The 22,722-nt window shown below is 34.2% G+C and overlaps 1 protein-coding gene across 8 annotated transcripts in view; it reads right to left on the bottom strand.

Moving 5' to 3' along the window:
* Window positions 1–251: 251 nt before the first annotated feature.
* Window positions 252–22,722, bottom strand: part of DYNC1I2 (dynein cytoplasmic 1 intermediate chain 2) — a 51,026-nt gene continuing 28,555 nt past the window's right edge. For 4 of the 8 annotated variants that reach the window (XM_054699842.1, XM_054699847.1, XM_054699843.1 and 1 more), the window contains 11 exons: window positions 19,030–19,125; window positions 18,654–18,816; window positions 18,447–18,546; window positions 17,836–17,961; window positions 16,799–16,945; window positions 15,988–16,101; window positions 15,523–15,656; window positions 14,551–14,695; window positions 4,469–4,609; window positions 2,553–2,678; window positions 252–890 (listed from right to left, as the gene is read on the bottom strand). In XM_054699842.1, coding sequence (XP_054555817.1) covers window positions 780–890; window positions 2,553–2,678; window positions 4,469–4,609; window positions 14,551–14,695; window positions 15,523–15,656; window positions 15,988–16,101; window positions 16,799–16,945; window positions 17,836–17,961; window positions 18,447–18,546; window positions 18,654–18,816; window positions 19,030–19,125 — 1,403 coding nt within the window. In that variant the 3' untranslated portion in view covers window positions 252–779. Of the gene's footprint in view, window positions 894–2,552; window positions 2,679–4,468; window positions 4,610–14,550; window positions 14,696–15,522; window positions 15,657–15,987; window positions 16,102–16,798; window positions 16,946–17,835; window positions 17,962–18,446; window positions 18,547–18,653; window positions 18,817–19,029; window positions 19,126–22,722 lie in introns of all 8 variants that reach the window. The other 4 variants (XM_054699841.1, XM_054699845.1, XM_037523533.2 and 1 more) reach the window with 1 other exon arrangement.

Here is a 22,722-nt window from a genome sequence, read left to right as displayed (position 1 = left end):
ACATATCTTGGATGAAAATATGGGAATAAAGCAAAAGTTAACCTAGGAGAAATTTTTTCACTGGCATATTACCTAAACATCAGTTCATAATGCATTGGGAAATCTATAATATATTATATGATATATCCTCAGACAAAGCTTAGTAAGATTTGAGGTAGCTAGTTACAACAGGAGCATAAGGGAAGATATGAAGACACTTTATAAGAAAAGCTAAAATTATAAGTAGTAAATCAAAACAAAAATTTTAAAAGTTAAAGCATATTTGTTTTTATTTATAGATAGCTCTTACATGAATTATAAAGAAGAAAAAGGATACCAGAATGGAACTTTGATAGATGTATGCATGCTATGGCTAAGAATAAACACTTTTCCTATATATTATGGTTAGTGAGACATTTTCAGTAAAACAGGGAATTGTGATTATTTAAAAATATGGAGAACTTATTTAATCTGTGCTTTAAAAAAACTGTATATAGTATCATAAGTTGAAAAGAAGTCAAAAGAGTAACTAATACCAAATAAACACCCATATATAAGAATCCAGAAAAGGCTGCATTCTGTAAAGTCAATCAGCTATATTAAAAATGACACAAATCCAAAACAAGATACATGTTATATAAAAAGGGACATTGTAAGATTTGCTGACTGTATTAAATCCACAGTTTAATCCACAAAATTTCCTTTTAATTATCATTTAGACAGAAGCATGCAAATAGTCTCAGGATCTACTTCAAGTCTTCCCCAAATCCACTAAAGCTACATATCCCCTTTTTAGGAGCTTAAGCAGGTATTCGAGTGGCTGCCTCCTCCTCTGCATCAGCTCGGTTTGCATTAATTTCTGCAAGTGTTCGTCCAAATCGTGCCCATTCATCATTTCGGGGGACAGCAATCTGCTGTTAAAAGAAAGACAATGTTTTATGTACACTGAAATAAAAGACCACCTTACTATTATTTAGTTTGTTTTCAAATAAATCTTCCATTAAAAAGTAATAATTGACCTGCCTGGCCTTCCCATAATTATAGGGACTATAGCAATGATTTACAACATCTCAAAACAACAGTGTTCGTAAGTGTGTTGTGACAACCTTAGAAATGATTTGGCCATTATCTCCATCAGTACAAGAGAGAATAACAATAATGCTCTGTAAATATAACTCCTATGTACTATCTCCAGAATTTTTCTGGTGGGGAGGAATTCCTTAAAAATTTCTACTACTTGTACTATCCCTAACATGAAATAGTTTTTGAAGCATGGCTCATTAGACTTGGTTTCATGTAAGAACTTTTGTTCAGAGCAAAATACTTTTCTTAATATCTCAATCCCTTCATCAGAAAGTATGTTGTCACTTCAGTGATGTGTCAGTAGCAAAGGGGTAAAAGAGGCTCTTCCCTCAAAAAAAGGTAATTATTTTGCTTTACCAAAGCAGTTCGATGACCAACATTTTTTATAATTGTCACTGTAATATTGGAAGTATTTGACACTTTCCTATTAAGACACAAGCATTCAGTGTGGCAAATGAATGTGCTTGCTTCTAAATCCTAGCCTATTAGATTAGATATTCAGTAGGATAGCTACTAGCCACACACGATTCTTTACAATTACATTACTTAAAATTTAAAAAAAAATTCATTCAGTTCTTCAGTTGTACTACCACATTTTAACTGCTAAATAGCCATATGTGGCTAGCAGTTACCATATTGGATAGTGCAAATACAGAGCATTTCCATCTGTGTGGATAATTGGCTGTTCTAAATGATTCAATCTACCTCCCTTCAGATCCAATTGCTAGAGGTGGTGGGGTGTCAAAAGAGGATGGTGAATCATAAGACATAACAAAAGAGTGACTATGGCGCTATTCAGGGCTAAAAAGAAGGAAATAAATCCTTGGCATTGTATACAGTCAACCCAAGTACTGAAGATGAGAGAGCTGCAATTCCTTTTGGATTCATTGATAATGGCTTTGCTACAAGTCTCAAGAGTAAAGATTCATATTTCCTACAGTCATCAGACAACTCTCAAAAGGTATCTCTGGTTTCTACTACTTGACTCAAATACATCTATGAGTACGGAGAAAAATGTTTTTTGGTAACTTTTTCTTTTTGAAGTAACATTAATTTACAACATTGTAAATTAGGGGGATGGTTTAGGGAAACAGGTTCATACTTCTCCAGATGCATGTTACCATGCCACACCCACTACCATAGAAAAATAAAATTTCACCTGAGTATCATTCTGTAAAGCCCCAAGCTCCAACCGTAACTCCAAATTTCTCCTGCTTAAAGAATTTTTAATTTCTAGCAATGCATAATTTTGTCTTCAAACGTAATACCTGCCTCAGAACATGTTGCACAGGGACACAGGGGATCCAGTTTACAAAGAAAATTAATCTCAAGAGTCACTTCTGTGATAGAAAGTAAGTTTTATCTTTATAACCATATGGTTTATACAATCTGTGAACCTCAAAGACTAGTATTAGTCACAAAGATACTTTCATTACAATATTGTGAAAGCTAAAGGGATATGTCAAAACTACAGTGAGTAAGCCCCATACCTCTCCCACATCATATATAACAATCTGTCCTTCGGAATCACCCACGGCAATCTCTCTTCCAGAATGGGTCCATCTTACACGATTAAGAGCAGGATTACCCTCCACGGAAATACTGGCAGTTGGTACCTAAAGTCATTTAAAATATAGTGCAGTTTTAAAAGTGTTATCAAGATTTCTATAAACATGTAAAACAGTAATTCTTTCTTCCAATCTGGCTACATTTTTAAAAACAAAGGGGGAAAACATAATTTTTCCAACTTTCTTCCTGTTCAGTGATACATGATGAATGACATTATAGTCAATCCTTGAAAATGATTTGGGAAAATAACTGAAATCCTTATACAAGAAATTCTCACATGACTCGGTACATCATTTTGAAAGAGCTTCTTTTTAATAAAGATTCTTTGTTGTTTTAACTTCTTTAAGAAATCAACCTATTTGAAAACAGATGGCCAAATCCCCATTTTAAAGAAACATTGCAAAATCCCCCATAAACAGATTATAGTTCAATTTGAGAGGACAGGAATTACTTTTATAGCTTGTGTCTCTGTCAGTGGAAACCTGTGATTTCATTCACAATTCCCAGAAACAGTTCCTACTGAAGGTACAGACTGGGTCTTTCCTAAGGTCCTGTTTCCGTGAACTGTCTAGAGCAGGGCAGGATGATAGCATCAACACAATGGTACCAGCCCCTAGGAATTTCACTGTGCTGCTTCTGTGCTGAGGAAAAAGAAATTTATTTGCCACACCAAGAGCAAACATACTATGTTTGACTCAGACTAAAAGCACAATAAAATTTTTTAAAAATATGAAACCTTAAAAATAATCCTTCTGCGATTATTTACCTCCTAATAATCAATATAACCTTCCAGAATGTCAAAATTGTTATACAGAAAAATCATATTTACACATATTCTTTAAGTTAACCATTATGGGAAAAAATAGTCAATTGAATTATAACTGCAAATCTCTATTACCAAAATCCAAATTAAGAAGATAAAATGTGTGTCATTCTAGATAGCTAGACATGTCAAGGCCAATCATCTAGCCAGGGCTTGATACATTTTCCTAGCAGTATAGCAGTTATATAGTCTTAAAATGCTTACATTTCCAATCTATAGCTTCCTTGCCTTGTGTAACCAACTATTTTACTTCAAGGAATTTGGAACAGAGGCCATCAGAATTAGGAAGAGACATGGGAAAGGCATGAAGAGACTTTCTCCTCAATAATAGTTATGGATAAACTGCTAATGTTACTTCTTACTACCACATAGTAATACAGAATTCTAAGAACATTTTAAGCCCTCCTAAACTGGTGAAAATACACAGAGCTAAAATGAGTATTAGCTGCAGTTAAATTTCATTGCCAGTAAATGATTTTAGTATAGCAATTAGGTTTTTATATTCATTTTATAGTAACAGAAATACTCTGTTGTCAATCCTTCATGGAAAATGTCATCAAAATGCATTATTCCTCCATTAAAATAAGTCAGGTTAATACTAATGTTTATGGAAGAGATACTGTGTAGTTAAGGCTAAGAGGTTATTTAGAAATTGAGAAGTAAGGTTAACATACTTCAATCGTCTGAAACTATCTGCTTTCTAGCCTATGAATGAAAAACATCCCAGTTGCCTTATGAATGAGACTTTGTCAGGACATTAGAGACATGGTAGTGTTTTTAGAAGCAAAAGGAAAAAACCCAAGTGCTCTTGGCAACACTATTTCTTCCTTTAGTTCTGCACAGCATGATATTTATTATTTAGGGTACAAAGCTTATTTGGTTTCTTTGTGCTGAAGCTACAATCACGGAGCCTTTTTACATTCCTTGAGATAAAAGGAATTTCACAAATTATTCAACAAATCTCCAACTTTCTATTTTTCAGTACAATTTTTGTTATTATTTTTTTTAGCTTACCTCTGTGTCATTATTGAGATTCCACAAATCCAGCCTTCCCATGCCATCTACACAGGCAAACAGGGCTGGGTGGGTGGGTGACCACATAACATCATAAACATAGTCTGAATTATCTTCAAATGAGTACAAAGGCTTGTTATTCTGAAAGGGAAAAGTTGATTCTTAGCACATTCAAAATATGACATATATTCAACAGGTATATTAACACTTTATAATATTTAACTAAGCCTACAAAAAGCTTGTTTCACTACAGAATTACCAGGAGCTTATGAACAATGAACCAATTGTTGTATTGCATTTTCTTTTTAACTTGAAGAAACCATACAGTATTTAAAAAAAGGAACACTATTTTTAAAAAGTAATAGAATGTGCTTTAAGAACATTTGCTGATAAAAGGATTTTGGGAAAATGATAGTATGGTAGTATACATTTTGAATTTCCTTTAACTCTCATAAACCCAGAAAGCAATGAAGATAACAAAACCAAAGATGACATCTACTACAAAAAACCAGAAGACAAAACTGCAATGAGCTATCACTTCCACCCATTGAATGGCTATATAAAAAGGACAGACAGTAAGTATTGGGGAGGAAATGAGAAATCAGACCCTCATACATTGCTGACCAGAATGTAAACTGATGCAGCTGTCTTGAAAAGTAAACTGGCAGTTCCTCAAAATGCTAAATGGAGTTACCATATTACTCAACAGTTTTACTCCTAGGTATATATTCAAGAGAAATTAAAGAATATGTGAACACAAAAACTTGTACACGACTGTTCCTAACAGTGTAATTCATAATAGCCACCAAGCTGAAACAACCTAAATGTCCATCAACTAATGGATGGATAAACAAAAAGTGGTGTAACATACAAAGACAATAGTATTTGGCCATAAAGAAGGTATTGACACGTTATCCAACATGGATGGACCTTAAAAAATATTATGTAAAGTGTAAGAAGCCAGTCATATTCTGTGATTCCATGAAATGTCCACAAACCATTCACAATAGGTCATTTCCATAGAAACAGAAAGTAGACTAGGGGTTTCTAGGAGCTGGGTGATGGAATATGAGAAGTAACTACTAATGGGCACAGGGTTTCTTTTTGAAAATTGAAGATGCTCTAAAAGTAGATAGTAGTGATAGTACCTATGCCTGTGAATATACTAAGAAATACTGAACTGTACACTTTAAAAATGTGAATTTTACAGTGTATGAATTATATCTCAATACACTGCTATTTAAAAAATAGAAAGAAGAGATAAAGTGAAAAAATGACAGGCTTAAAAAAGATCATTAGCCAGATATCCCTATAATAGCAGCTCTTGAAGAAGAAAAACAAATGGGTACTACTATAGAACATATATAAAAAACATAATAATTTAAGGGCATTCTCTTAAAATAAAGGACAGCTTAAAACTACATGTCATACAGATTCTGTGTATCTAGGATAATCAACTCTTTAAAGAAAAAAATCATTTGATCATCCAGGCTTTTAAAGATGATGAAGTCACAGTAAGGAAAAGAAAATCAGTTTATTAGAAGACATTTTTTTTTTTAAACAATGCTCTACCAGAAACAAGAGTAACATACTTGTGGTAATTTAAAAAAAGAAGAAGAAGGCCTCCCTGGTGGTGCAGCGGTTGAGTGCTGGGTTGCGAAGCTGCCAGCAGCCTCTGCAGAGCAGTTTCGATCCCCGGCTGCTCCCCGGCTGCTCGCCAGCCACCAGCGGAGGGTCCCACATGGCGCGCAGACCTCCCCTGCCGCCCGCTGCTCCCCTCAGCAGTGTACTTCGGTCCTTCTGCCTGCTCTGCTCCCTGCTCTGGCTCTGGTGAATTCTCTCATCCTCCCGCACTTCTGACTGTACCCAGTGCTTGTATAAATAAATAAATAAATCTTTAAAAAACAAAAAAACAAAAAAACAAAAAAAAAATAAATAAAAAAAGAAGTAAAAAAAAAAAAAAAAAAAGCATGGCCAATTTGACCTTTAAAATCAGACAGAACTTTGTGAGCAATGTACTCATGAATACCTCCTGAGGAATCAACTGCAGAGTGAGCTTCAGATGACCAAAAAGACTGAAGAGATGTTGACTGGGGAATACCTAGTAATTCATGAGGGTAAGTTTCTCTTTACAGAAGTATGGAAAATCTACAACTATATACAATAATATGAATCCTGTAAGAATGCTAAGAAACTATGCTGAGAAACTCTAACATGACAACCAACCTGGTTTCTTGTTCAATAACAACAAAGCAAGAAGAGAAGAAAGGAAATAACTACTTTAAAAAAGGGGCTTAACACTTGGGGGTATGGGGTGGGATGGGAGGGGTTGGGTCAAAATAAGGGGGTTGTAATTGTATGGGGAATATAAAAATAAAATTTAAATAAAAAATATATATATTTAAAAAAATAAAAAAATACAAAAGGGGCTTAAGAACATGTTGGACAAAAATATAGGAACATCATTTGTATCCTGCTTCAAACAAATAGTAAAAAATATTTTAATTCAATAATAATTGATAAAATTAAGGAATCATTGTTCATGAAGGGGAAGGGGTTAGTATATAGCTTTTTTTTTTTTTAAACAGATTGTTTTAGAGATACACACTGAGTATTTATAAATGATATTACTTGTCTGGGTGTGCTTTAAAATAATACAGAAATGGGGTATGATAGAGGGAATACACATGAAAACAGATCAAACAAGATTGTATTGAACACTGTAAAAGGTAAGTAATGGGTACAATACTTCTTTATTTTGTCACTCTGCTTTTATGTGTCTATTTGAAATTTTCTGTAAAAAGATTTTTTTTAAATATGGATTTAACATTTTCAGATATGACAGTAAATGTCAATAGCATGACCTTCTTAATACCAAAATATTTTTAATTAAGAAAGCAAAATTTTAGTAAGTAAAAATTTAAATAAACTTAAAAGTAAGCTAAAACAAACTAAAAGTTTTTTTTTTTCCCCTCTTAAGAATATTATTTACCTATAACTCTCACTTGCAACAATGGCAAGTTAAGTCTTACTCTGAGATAGTGTTTTTCAATTTAGGATGGAAATCACATTCATTTGCAGATTTTAAAAAATCCAGATGTAGGGGCCAACCCTGGATGTACTTTGTTAGTGTTTCTGGTGTTGCTTCACTAGTGATTCTGATGCACAGCAGTGATAAGCAGCACTGTGCTGAGGTCTATTACTCCTGAGAATATAATATATTCTTCAAGAACATTTCGTTTCTGGGTAATTTTATGGTCTCCCATCAGACTTAGAAGTTTTCACTATCACATTCACATGCTCACCTCGAAGAGTACATATTGATCTACATAAACTTCAAAGGGGTTATCAAAAGAAAAATGGTCAAAAGATTTGAACTGGCACTTCACAAATAATCAGTAAATACATGAAATGGTGTTAAACTCATTAGTCTCAAGGTAATGCAAATTAAAACCACAATGCAATACAAAGAAGGGGCAACTTTGGAAAAATGCTTGTCAGTGGTTATGAATAGTGCTGCTTTAAGCATAGTTTTAGATGTCTTTTGATGGATATAAACACTCACTTTTCTTGACCATAGGATGTACATGCTTTCTGCTTTACTAGATATTGCCAAGCAGTTTTCCAAAGTGACTTTACCAAATTGTAATCCACCAGTAGCATATAAATGCTACCCTTTCTCTATATCTTTGCCAAAACTTGGTATTGTCTACCTTTTTTCATTTCAACCATTCTGACAGGTGGAGTTGATTGCACTGATTTTAATTTCTAGGCCTCTATTTTTTTTTTTTTTTTACAAAACAAAAAGTTTTGTATCAATGATTCTGAAATTAGACCATGCACTATAATCCTCACAACCTTGGAGAAGTAAAAAAATATGCTATAGCCTGAGCTTCCTTAGAATTTCTAATTCAGTTAGTCTAGAGTGCCAACTGAGAGCTGAAAATTTTAAAAACTGCCCAGATGATTCTAATGCAATCAAAACTGAGAACCACTGAACTAGATAATAACTAAAGATCACCTCAGCTCTAAAATTCTTCCACATAGAAGGTTTGCAAACTATTCACCAAACGAATGAATCAAAACAAAAGGCTTTTTTTGTATGACAGTATTTGAACAAGCACAGTGGTGTAACTAAACACTGTATGGTCAAAGGACAAGTCATATTTTTTCCTGGGTTCTTTATGGTTATATTTTGGGTTGAATAGTGTTTCCACCCAAATTCATGACTATCAAGATCTTGTAAATAAGTATTTGGAAATAGGGTCTTTGCAGGTTTAATCAATCTAAGCTGAGGTAAATGCAGTACACTGCATTAGAATGGGCCCTAGGTCTAGCTGACCATTGTCTTGAAAGAAGAAAAATTTGAGGACACTAAGACAAACAGGGAGAACACCGTGTGATGGCAGAAGCAGAACCAGAGCACTGCAATCCAAGAAGCATCAAGATTGCTAGTAACACTAGAAGCTAGGAAAGAGGCATAGAACATAGGATCAGAAATCCCCTCAGAAGCTCTGACAGCTTTGCCAACACCTTGATTTTAAACTTCTAGCCATCAGAACTGGGAGAGAATAAACTTCCATTGTTTTAAGTCACTCAGTTTGTGGTAACTTATTATGGCTGCTCTAGGAAACTAATATGGTAACTATACTTTCCTGGGATAACTGGGGAATTCTAGATTGATATCCAAAAGAATCCCTCTCTAGTAAATACATGAAGATAATAAGGTGTTCTCCAGAAAAGTGAGAAATAAGTATGCTCTTCCTTGAATCAGAACAGAATAGACAGATTCTCTTTAAAAAGAAATGGTTCCTATATAACCTGAACGAAAATACTAACTTTTTGAGAAGAAATATGACAATACAAGAAGCACAGTTTTACAAGAAAAATGAAAATAGTGCCCAATTCAAGCATTGTCCAGGAGAAAGAGAGTCTCAGCCAATGATTCTGAGAATTATCACCCACGGCAAGGTTATCTCTATGTGAAGATGAATGAATCAGGCCATCTTTGCTTGACATCATTAAACATTCAAACTAGAAAACTTCTTTTGTTCTAATTCCTTGCTCAACAAGCAATCTTCTGATTATAATTTGGCTTCCCATGTAGATTACCTATAGGGTAACAATGAGCTGGTCCAGCTAGCATGAGTATCTGGGCCTTTGGCAGTTGTTTCTCATTGTTAAGTTAATAATTGGCCTTCTCCAATATATCAGTGTCTTAGCGGCTTGTTAGTTCCAGCCAGCACTCTTAACTAATCAACTCTACTAGACTGACAAAACAGTTTCTGAATATGCAAGGGACAGGCTGGACACTGATCAGCAGCAAGTAACAAAAGTAAATAGTGCCATAGAGGACTGGGTCCAAATGGTCAGTTAGCCATCCCTAAGAAATACCCCCAACTTCAAAGTATTTGTTGTTTATTTTAACTTGTCTAACATGAGCATAGCTACTATTCCAAACATCGGTAAGAGCTATTTAACTTTGTTATTGCTGGTATTTTCTGAGAGTTAATTAGGCAAGCTATTAAAATAACAAAAAAAGATTTAACACATCACAGAAAATATTTTAAAGACTATATAGACAACAAAAGACTAAAAACTACCTATTCTAAGAAACTGCAATAATCTTAGCTTTGTCACTTTATGGTAAATATAATTCAGGTATGTATTCTGAGATTAGAATGTCCTGTATATACATTAAAACATTCTGTCCCCCAAGTAATTAATTCGTGCATTTCAAGAGTAATCTGTAACAAGTATGATTAAACATGGTAGAATATTAAACTAATTTACCAGGTCTACTGTTAATCACACTCCAATGACATATTCAGGTTATCTTCAAGAAGCTTTCACAACTCACAAGTTTTTCCTGCCATTTGTCAGGCCTGCCAAAGTGTTTCTGTTGCGAATTTTTAAATTTAGTATTTTGAAAATGTAAAAAGAGAGAAAAAGAAAGTATTTTGTTTGGCTATTGGGACAGAGCTAAATCTTAAAAGACACAAAGATACAGAAATATATAATGATTCATTCTTCTATTTTATGGGGGCACTGATAAAGTAGAGGCAGAGGAACAAAACATTCAGTCTGTTAAATTCATGAGCATGAACTGGTTTAAAAAGCTTAAGGTGGCCCAGAAATAAAACCACATATATGGACAACTGATCTTTGACAAAGGAGCAAAGAATATACAGTGGAATGTGGACAGCTGTTCAATAAATGGTGCTGGGAAAACAGGACCACCACATGCAAAAAAAAGAAATTAGACTACTACCTTTCACCGTGCACAAAAATCAACTCAAAATGGGTAAAAGATCTGGACATAAGACCTAACACCATAAAATATATGGAAGAAAGTATAGGTAAAACACTACAAGACACACACCGCAATAACATCTTTAAAGACTCATCACCCAAAGCAAAGAAAGTCAAGAAAAAGATAAACACCTGGGATTACATCAAAGTGAAAAGCTTCCACATAGCAAAAGAGACATTAGCCAAAAGAGAGAGACACCCACTGATTGGGAAAAAATCTTTGCACTCCAGTCAACTGATAAGGGACTGATCACAAAGATATACAAAGAACTCGCACGACTCAATAAAAACAAAATAAACAATCCAGTCAAGAAATGCCTTTTAAGTTATAAATTTTTTTTTAAGATTTTTTTTTTTAATGCATACAAGAGCTGGGGCATAGGCCAGCTCCAAAGGGGAAAAGACATTTCTCCAAAGAGGAAATGCAAATGGCCAACAGGCATATGAAAAAATGTTCAACATCCCTGATAATCAGGGAAATGCAAATTAAAACCACATTGATATACCACCTTATACCAGTAAGAATGGCACATGTCAAAAAAAACAAGCAACAACAAATGTTGGTGAGGATGTGGTAAAAAAGGAACTCTTCTACACTGCTGGTAGGAGTGCAAACTGGTCCAACCACTATGGAAAGCTGTCCGGAGGTTCCTCTGTCTACTAAAAATGGAGCTACTATACAATCCAGCAATTCCACTACTAGGGATCTACCCAAAGGTCACAAACACACTGATTCAAAAGAACACCTATACCCCTATGTTTACTGACGCACTGTTTACAATAGGCAAAACCTGGAAACAACCCAAATGCCCAAAAATAGATGACAGGATCATGAAGATGTGGCATATATACACGATGGAATATTATTCAGCAATCAAAAAATGATAAACTCATGCCATTCACAACAATGTGGATGGAACTAGAAGGAATTATGCTCAGTGAAATAAGCCAGAAGGAAAAAGAAAAATATTGCATGGTTTCACTTATAGCAGGAATATAGGGGAATCAAAGAAGACATCAGTGTAAAAAAAATAATAACAGTGCAAAACACAACAAAGCAAAAATGGACAATTATAAATCAGAGACATACTACAGAGGAGGAGGGAAAGGGATCAGAGGGAGAGAGGGAGGAGCACAGGGGACTGAGTTGATGGTACACAGGTGCACTGGTGAAGGAAATTCTATGGGGACTGCACCTGAGGGGGTGGGGGGAAGTAAATATTGTTTAAAAATGAACAATGATGTAAAAAATAAAAAAAAGATTAATATAAAAAATAAATTTTCTAACGTTAAAAAAAAGCTTAAGGTGGAATTAGAAGAAGGTTTTTAATATGAGATTATTTTAAAAATACAGCCTACTATTGATTATCATTGTGTTGGAGAGCAGTTTTCCCTCATAGAAGAAACAAATACCAGCAACACAATTAACCATGAAATGTAAATCCAAGATCAAAACAATGACATTGTAAACCATGATATGGCCAAATATACAAATAAATATTTACTCAACAAACTGTTGTTGTTCTATCCTTCACAGAGTAGAACTATTTGTATTCAGAAAAGTTACAAGGTAATTCTTCTGACAGTTTTAGAGGGCCCTTGGGCATGTATAAATATGCCCTGTTTTATGTTGGCCCATCTTTTTTGACCATTTTCATTGGAGTGTATAAGGGAGTCAGAGGTATGAAGAGTTGAATGAATATATGAAATTCATGGAAGGGAGAGACACTTAGCCTAATTAGCAAAGAGACATGCCTATCTGTCACTCTTTTTTTGGAGGTAGTTTTATATTAATATACTGCAAAATACAAAAACAAAAAATACATCAACAACATTGATGGCTGAACCACCATGAATCAGCTATGTACTACTAGCACAAAAGCAAGCCATCAATCAATCTGCTACCACAGATATAAAAGTTCTATGCTTGTTTAGGCAAGATGAACTCTTCCATCCTACTGGTAATAAATATAAAAAAAGAAAGTCTCAGTTTTAAAACTAAAAGAAGGTTGTCAAACTAAAGCTCTGAGATATTAAAATAATAAGTCTTCAAGTAGATAAAAGATGTTTTCAATTACCAAAACAGGAAGCTGGCCAATAACCTAATAAAGATGTTTTGTCTCCTGTGTGTCTATATAAAGGACCACAAGGTGAAAGCACATCCAGAATGGAGCCACTTACATGAATACCTGCAGCCTATAGAGAAACAGTTGACTTCATTTTCCAATTCTGCTTCTTGCTTTGGTTTTTATTACCTACATTATGCAATTCTTTGCTTGTAGTTGAAAGAATCTTCCTCTACTTTTTCCTATTTTGTTTTATATAAATCTCATTAAAAAAATAAAAATTCAAGAAAAACCCAAGAAAGAAAACATAATTAAATGCATTCAGGCTCTCTGATACCTTTGAAGGAGATAAGAAGGAACTGAACATTGTTAAGGGCCTACTATAGGTTAGACACTGCATTAAGCACTTTTCTACGTATTCTTCATTAGACTTAAGGTAAGTTGCTATTTTTTTTTTAAGATTTATTTATTTATTTATACAAGCACTGGGTACAGTCAGAAGCGCGGGAGGGTGAGAGAATTCACCAGAGCCAGAGCAGGGAGCAGAGCAGGCAGAAGGACCGAAGTACACTGCTGAGGGGAGCAGCGGGCGGCAGGAGAGGTCTGCACGCCATGTGGGACCCTCCTCTGGTGGCCGGGGAGCAGCCGGGGATTGAACATGCACTGCAGAGGCTGCGGGCAGCTTCGCAACCCAGCGCTCAACCGCTGCACCACCGGGGAGGCCCTAAGTTGCTATTTTTATCTGTGCTAATGCCAAACCTGAAAATGCTCAATTTTTAAAAGGCATGCTTTTAGAGGCCAAGTTTTTAAAGATCACTTCATATTAAACTGAAAGATAGTATCAAGCAAGAACAAGAGTGGACAGTGAGTTCATCCCAGATTCCCAAGGCCAGGATTTGATAAATAAATATGAGTTCACTATAATAGTGAAGATCATCTCTTAAGACCATTAGGTTTTCTCAAAGAAAGTGAACAAAATATGGTCTCTAACTGTCTCATGATGAATTATTCACAAGGTTAACATTTAGGAAGAGGCAGACGCAAACATGAAAAAATACGCAATTTAAACAACTTGATAGTCCAAATATGCACTACAATGTAATACTGCAGGAAAACTAGACAGCAAATTTAAGGCGCTCTAATTTTAAAATGGGATCAAATGAAACTGGAAGACCTATTATAGGAAGTTCCCTAACTGGATTTGTCTTGAGACTTTCAATGGGGTTATGTCACATTAATCTAGAACTGCTAGAGGATCAGAAAAGACTTTATAACATAAGTGTTTTTTGTTTTTTTTTTAAAACTGAGCCACTATAAAATGCAACAAGCCTCTAAAAGCTCTCCCAAGAGCAAATTTAGGTCTTTTGTGCTGGACTGTATGGCAGGTATGTGAGGTGCTTTGTGAGATTTTCAAGATATTTTTCCCAACTCGGATCAGGATAAACTTTTTTGGACTTGGGGAGCCTGAAGAAATTGAAAGACTGGTCTTTGGTTATATGTTTGGTTACTGAATTTGTTAGCATACTTTTAATGGAAATTACATCTAGCAGTTCCTTCTTTTCTGTGTAATTTATCAGTAAATCTGTGTAATTTCTGAGTAAATCTTTCCAAGCTATTAGAAAGTTATATCTTTCCAATATAGTATTAGAGCACCACCTTGTGTCAGAAATCTGAGCAAATGAGCAGAAATCTGTTTTTAGATACCTTAGTTGTCCAAAGTTTTACTGTCCAGTCAAATGATGAAGTGACAAAAAGATGGGAGAAGTCCACTGCTCCAACAGCTGCATGACAATGAATCCCAGTGATTGGTCCTTGGTGCCCCTCAAACATCTCACTGATTCCAGCTTTGCTATTTCATAAAAGTGAAAATATTAGGGAAATTTCTTATAAATAGACCACTTATTATGGGTTTATATAGCAACCTTTAACATAATTTTTACAAGTTTAACTATGCTAGTCAGTACCTTATGTTGATTTTTATGCTAAAGCAGTAAATATATTTTGGAACTATAAATACCAACAGCTGTTGACAACAGAACTCAAAAGTCCACTATCTGTGGTGGAATGGAGACAAAGGGTCACTACATTGGAGAGAAAATATGGGCTACTTTTAAATCAAAAGCTTTGAAGTGAAGGTGATCTGTATTTGAGATGAAATCTGGACACTCAATTTTTTTTTCTTAAGGAAGCAATTGATAAGGTACAGCTAGACAATTTCAAAACAGATTGAACAGCAGGAGAAATACTAGTCAATTTAAAATGTGTACGTGACATTACTGTACAATTATCAAGAGAACTGAACTAAAGCTCAAAGTCCAAATAAATCAAAATGAAAAATAGAGGAAAATCTTATTTACAACTTTTAAGGTCACCATAAGGCACGGGCATATATTTGTAACTGCTGCATGTTACTTCCTACCACTAACTTTTATGAGCATATATACACATAGAAGACCACAATATAACACAAACTATGAAATCCAGAACACATTCAGACCATATTCAGAAAACCTTTCATTTAAGAAAAATGTATTAGTTTTAGATACTAAATTCAAAAATCTTACCACAAATAACAAGTGGTTCTAGGACAGACTTTTACCTAAACAAGGTGAACATGTTTTAATGAGATTATTCAAGGTAGAATTTTTTAAAATGGCAAATTTCAGTTTAGTTTACCTGCCATGACGGCATGCTGTGTACACAGAACCTTCTTCACTCCCAACAACAAAGTTGTTGACATCTCCAACAGGGAAGGACATAGATGTCACAGCTACTGCCTTTGACTGTTTATGGACCAATTCCATACTATCCTACATTAAAAAATTGAGGAAATTATTTTGTGACTTGCAATTTGCAATTTTTATAGAAAAATTTCTAGTTTTAATTGTCTAGTAAACAACTCTTTTACACATTAACATAAATTTACTTTGATTAAATGAAGCAGGTTTGAAAATAAATATCAAACTAACTATACTTATATATGTTTAGGTTTATAAACTATTATCATAATACTATCATAAAACAGTTTATGAGAAACACAAACTGGGGTTTATAAAACCTAAAGTCTACAGGCTGAGGTTCATAAACTCCTCAGGTCTTACAAAAGTAACAATATTGCCACCAAGTTTCAGTTTAACCCACCTGTGGATGGGAAAGCATATCCAGACTCCATGAACAAATCTTCCCATCAGTAGAGATGCTAATCAGGTTATGAGCATTTTGTGTTCCAACAACATTTACACAATATACAGGATGCTAAAAAAAGATATTTTAAAGGAAGTTTTCAGGAGTTATTTAACCAAAAATGAAACAATTTTTACTATCTAGTCATAGAATTATGTGATATTAAAACAGTTTCATATCTTTTTTTTTTTTAAAGATCCTGGAAATCTTTCTTTTCTTTTTTCTTTTTTTTAAAGATGTATTTATTTATGATTACAAGAACTGGGGTATAGGCCAAAGTATGGGAGGTGAGAGGATTCACCAGAGACAGAGTGGGGAACAGAACAGGCAGACAGAACAAAGCACACTGCTGAGGGGAACAGCGGGTGAATCAGGAGAGGTCGGCTGTGCCAGTTGGGTAGCTCCTTGGCCGGGGATCAAACTCACACTGAAGAGGCTGTGGACAGCTTCACAATGCTGTGCTCAACCCCTTGTGCCACCAGGGAAGCCCCAGTTTCGTATCTTGAGCATATACTTAATTTGAAGTTTGATGCTATTCTGTTGCTTAGCAAAAGGTGGTCTCGGAAGAAAAATGAGTTACTAACAAAACAGATGAGTTTCTAATAAAACAGATTTCCAAAAATAGAGAAAAAAGGCCTCTATTCTTAGTTGCTAAATGATGAGGAATTCATACATGAAAGAAAACACATTATAAGATTACTCTGATGGACACTAAGTATTTAATGATGAAGGAGTATAGAAATCCAATGGAAACAACCTCTTTACTTACTGTGTGTGCAGCAGCTGACAGTGGAGTTCTTTGCACTGGAGTTCTTTTATTGCTACGGTTATCCCACAGCACAATTTGGCCAGAATATGTGCCACCAACAACCAGATTTGGATGAAATTTTGCAAATGTAGCAGACATCACAGCTGACTGCAAATAAGATTATTATACTTAAGTTTCAAATGGAAGAAGCCTGACAAGTTATACAAATAAATTTAGTACCTAAAACATTTCCTCCTTATTACAAGGTATTAGAAGTTTTATCCAAACAATAAATTCATTAAAAATTTTTATTTTCTATCAGAATATGAGAAAATATATCTTTAGACTAGTTTTCACTAAAAACCCAAATATAAAGTTTGTTTACATAAATGTGTAAGCAATTTTTCAAAGAAAGCAAAAACTGTATCATTTGATTATAATATTAAACCAAAAGATAACTGGCTCTGCCTTAGCCTCTGACAATAAACTGACAGCAGAGTATATACTAGTTTTGATTCAGTAAAACGTGTTTTTTCAGAATATCATTAAGAGATTATAGCATGCAATCAGAGAAGGCTTGTAAATTCTAGCCTTTCACTAAATCCGCTTTAAAAATCTGCATCTGTTTCCTACTTCAAACATATGTTTTTACTTAAAACTATCTAGTTCTAACTCCTCAGGCCATATATAAGTAATTCAGTTGGCCAACCATCTAATTGTATATTCAGCAAATAAGTTTTTAAGAAATTCCCTGTAGAAAAGACATTTTATAAAAGATTCCATTTATACAATCAATCATAATAACAGAAAATCACAATTGCAAAGGACTTTAGGTGTGATTAAACATTATAAAAGATGTCAGAAGAGCTACAAAAGGCAGATCATGTTGAACTGAAAACTCTTCAGTTTTCTGTTAACATCTGTTTGCAAATATGGGGTAGTTTAGCAAATGCCAATCCAATGAAATCATTATGTTGACAAGAAAAGAAAAAAGGCACTTGTCTAAATTCATTAATGAATTCTTAAACTTGGAGAAGCCTGTTAAAAGATCACCTTACCTGGCAGTGAAATACATACTCTGGGGTAGTCTTTTTGTATTTCATATTCCATACAAGGGCCACACCATCAGGCTCATGAGGAGCATCTTCATTGTTATTGTAGGAAGCCACGAGTAACTCTGGATACTGCGTGCAAGAGTCAAGGGCAGGGAGGGATAGGGTGTTATGAATAATAAGAACTGTTTTATATTCCGAGGTACTCTACTATTTTTATCAAATTATTCTGAATATGCAAATACCTAACACTTAAGTGTTATACTTGCTGAGATGTTAGTACTTTAAATTAGTAGTTGGTTATTTAAAATGTTTTAATGTTAAAATCTTATTAAAATGTCGTGTAATTTTATCCAAAGGAGTGGGTAAGCAACTGAAATGAGTAAAACTGGATTGTGCCATAAATAAAATCTTGAGTTTTCAATGTTTCCAATCTTATCTTCCACAGAACATAAGACAAAATGAGTATAACAGTAGAACCATCATCCATTATTATTTTAAATATACTGATTTAAGTATACTGATTTAACTATGCAAAGTTCCCATAATTAAGATAAAACTACCTGCTAATTATAACTGAAAATGAATTAACAGCAATCAATTTTGTTATAATGTACCTGAGATGACCAATCTAAACAACTAACGACCCGATGCTTTGACCAACGTTCATCAAAAAATTGTCGATTTAATGATAGTTTGGCACCTGCTTGAATCTCTCTACAAAAAAGACGAAATAAAAAAAAAATTGGTGTTATAACTCATCACTCTTAATTTTAAATTAACTTAACATTGCTAAAGCCATAATTTTAGGAATTAAAAATTACCCTTCTTTGTCTTCCAAATCTCTTCCACTGTAGTCAAAGAAGATATTAATCTGCTCAGAAAGAGCTCTTTCTACAATTCTTGTAGAATGGTCAAAGAAACTCAAAAATTCTTCGGAGTGCAAGATTTGTTGCTTTTCTTCCTCAGTCAGCTCATGAGGGGGTGCTGGAAAAGAAATGTTTTTCTGAAGTCTGATTTATGTCAGTCAAATCATGTCAACTCACTATCACAGTCTGGATCAATGAATACCACACATTCTTTTTCAACCAGACTCATACTCTTTGATTAGAGCATTTTGTTCTACTTTAATACATAAAAAATGAAAGAAACTTCAATAGGAATCAATACAAATTTTAAAAGTTAAATTCTTTAAGATACCTTTACTATCATTTTCTTCATCTTTCTTTAAAGTTTTCTCTTCTTCAGGTTCAGTAGGTGGTTTAGGAGTTACTACATCATCTTCTTCCTCTTCATCTGAAAAAAGAGAACAATAAAATATTTAATGAAAATAACTGATAACTTTTGAGGTAATATTTCAGAAGGTATCACAATTCTATGGATAAAAGCAATAGTAAGCCACCAATAAAATAGTAAGTGTAAATAACAGGAATTTTATCAACACAATTTTAAAGAAAAAAATTAAGTGCAATATTTTTGTATATACCTATGTGGTATCTCATCAATAGTCACCCCAAATTTTATAGCTACATGAACTGAAATAAGATATATAAGCAACTAAGATGACTCCCTCATGGAAGTCTCTAAAAGCTTGCAGGCATTTATCATTCCAGACAGAACAACATGCAACTCCTGCATAGTTTTATGTAGCATGCTGACACATTAATGCTGTAGAATGAAGAAAATCAAATGTCTAAAATAGCCTACAGAGCTGGCTGCTTACTTGTGATCTGAAACCATCAGTGTCTAATGGGTCTTCATATGGCATAAAGACGGCTTACATTAACTCTCAGGTTGCTATTTGAGAGGCAGATTTTAAAGATAATAGCTATGAGACCACATTTTCTATTCTGTCATTTTAAATGCAAGTCTCATTATCTACCGTTATATGATGTGGCAATAAGTACTTAAAATAATGTTTTCTTAACTTGAATAAAGATATATATTGAGATAATACAGTGTTTATAAGAAGACATTTTTTCTTACTAAATGTTCTCTGATATCTCCAAACCAGAAAATAACTTAAAATTACTTATTTTAAAATGTTATAGAACGTACAACCCTGTCTACCTTTTCTTCACTACACATTGAGATGGATTTTTATGACAAAAATGCTTATTTTTATTGCCTAAACAACAGATGTGTCATTTGTATAGGGAATGGCAGCAGGCGTCTGCAGCAGAGTGCATCTCAAGTAATAAGAGCCTATTCAATAAGGAGACTTTACTTGTTAGTTATAGTCATTTCCCTGACCTATGTTCAAAATTATCTGAAACACACATATATATGATGTACACAAAAGAATGGTCAAGGATGGGAACCAGCTGCCAAGCCATGGTCCCAGCAGCCAGGCCAGCTGACTAGATAGCAAGAACCAGATGGCACTGCTGGGATTGTGTCTTTCTGCTACAAGGTGGCAATGGGATGGCATAACATTCTTCCGCTTGACTGCTTCCAATCCTCTCTCTCCCCAATGGCGAGCCTGTGCAATTACCCGCACTACAGGAGGCCTACAGATAAGCCTTTACCCTGCAAACAAAATGCAGCTTGTAGGCCACACCAGCTGCCAAACCACACACATAGTGTTAGATTTGGAGAGCTATGAAAATCTTTCTAACTCTATAGTATAAGCAATAAAAATATAACTGTACCTGTAGGAAAGAAAGCTTTAAATGACACTGTATAATGCACACAATGATACAACCTCCAACTTAATCAAAATGATAATGACGTATGCCAATCCTACATTACTTGAAATTGAGCGATTTTTACGTTCTGACAAGTTTACAGAACTAGGATAAATGGCACGAATGATTTCAATATATGCTCATACTTTTGAACCAAATGGTGAAGGTTAAAATTTTTCCTTTCAAGGGCCTCAATCAGCCACAAAGGAAAACAGTAATCACTGTCTTTTCAGCCAGCCCAACTGCATTTGTCAGCCCTTTCTCCGTCAATGCAGCCAGAGCAATCAACCTGCCAAACATTCAGAATGGAAAAACAATCTGAAAATACAGGGTATAATGCACCTGCCAGTGAAAATGGCCATTTCAAGAAAAGCTAGTGATCTCAGTGACCCCGCTGAGGAGGCGGTAGTGCAAAGGGGAAAGAACACGTAAAAGAATTCTTAGTGATCGCCACTCTCTTGCACATTGACACTTCCTTACAAAGCATGCCAATTACAGCTTTTGTGCTACTTAAAAAAATGAAAGCTTTTTTTTTTTGGGGGGGCAAAATAATCACACAGATAAAAAGAAAGACAGTACTCCTTTTTAGATGAATTCTCATATACAACAGATTATTAATCTGAAAACAGTATAACTAGTAGCTATTCCATTCAGTACTGCTCAAAGATCAGAATGAAATTTTGCCATAAGTCACCTGCAGGTATAACATAATAACATAATTTAACTATACTTAAAATTAAAAATTGACTTTTTAAAATAATAGGATATTTACTTCAATTAAACAGTAAGTCCAAGAATAGATATATTTCCATTCTCTGCTAACACTATCAGATACCCTAGTCAATTTTACTACTAGGGTTCACTGTATGTAAATCCTAAATTCAAAGATAGGGATTTTTTGTCACCCTGGACAGGTCATTCTTGAGCACTGTGAATTATAAATTACAGCCTCCACCCACATCATATTCTCCTCTCTCAGCTTTGTTGCATTATACGGCTTGTAAGTACCATTTCCAATGACAGGTGTCAAATTCCTGTCATAATGCATATGGTCAGTAGTTTAGTGCTAAGTGACCTCATAATCTACATATTTAACAGAAAAGATCTTGTTTACACACACACTTTCCTGTTTAAAATTTAAAATGTAGATGAAGTATGTCAGGTAGTGATCTATAACTGCCTACTATATGGCTTTTGCCACATCTGTTTGTCCATAGAGGTTATTTTAGTTGGAGCTGAATGATGAGTATCAACTACTTAAATACACATTTTCAGGGTTTTATTTTAGAATGAATGTACACACTTCCCTTTCAATAAAGACTGAAAACTGATTTTTAAATTATGATAGGTACTTAGGCCCAAGCATCATAAAAACAGTTAAGCTAAATAAAATTTATAGGAAATTATTATTCAAAACAAGATTTTTATTATAAAGCTAGTTTGAAGTAATTCTCTTTATATATCAAATATGTGACAAATATGTCTAGTATCAGTAACAGCAGGTTACAGAATATTTTTCTGAAACAAAGATGTTTTATTATAAACTGATAGCTACTAAAGGACTATTAACATGACCAAAAATATAGTATCACAATTCTAAAGATTTTCTAAGCTCATCCCTATTACATGATAAGCTATAATATATTTAAAACTGAAAAAGACTGCAAGAGAGCAGGAAGACTGAAAAATGGGACTGCCATGTCACATCAATTTTTTGATGAATATTCATTGCAATATGCTAAGTGGTTAACTCCATGCTTTCTCTGACAGTGAATCTAAGGAAATAAACTGAGCAGTAAAGAATGCATAAAAGTAGCAGTTACTTTTAAAATGACAAATCTCTTGTCAATGAGTGCTAACACTAGGTTTAATGAACCATTGAATTTTTACTTTGCGTTAACATCAAAATTGTGATGTATTTTGGTGAGATGGAAAGAAAAGCTGTTGTGTAAATTAAGCTGCACCTAGAAATAACACCAAAGAATGAAATTCCAGTTGTCGGAATAATCTGTTACAAAGGAGTAGGTTAATCAAAGTTAAATCATCTGTGAAATGGGTGGCTTTTGTTAAGCTGAAGGAAGGAGTCTTCAGAGCAAGTTTTCTCATCTGTATGTCATATTACATTTAAAAGACATCTAAGAATAAGCCACAAAATATACTTTGAATTATTTTAAAATATTGTAACACATTTAAAAGGTATGCAAGA

This window comes from Talpa occidentalis, unplaced genomic scaffold (genome assembly GCF_014898055.3).
Source record: "Talpa occidentalis isolate TD23 unplaced genomic scaffold, MPIMG_talOcc4v2.1 talOcc4.3, whole genome shotgun sequence".
NCBI lineage: Eukaryota > Metazoa > Chordata > Mammalia > Eulipotyphla > Talpidae > Talpa > Talpa occidentalis.
The sequence above is the reverse complement of the archived record's forward strand: the minus strand, read 5'-3'. Positions and strand labels throughout refer to the sequence as shown.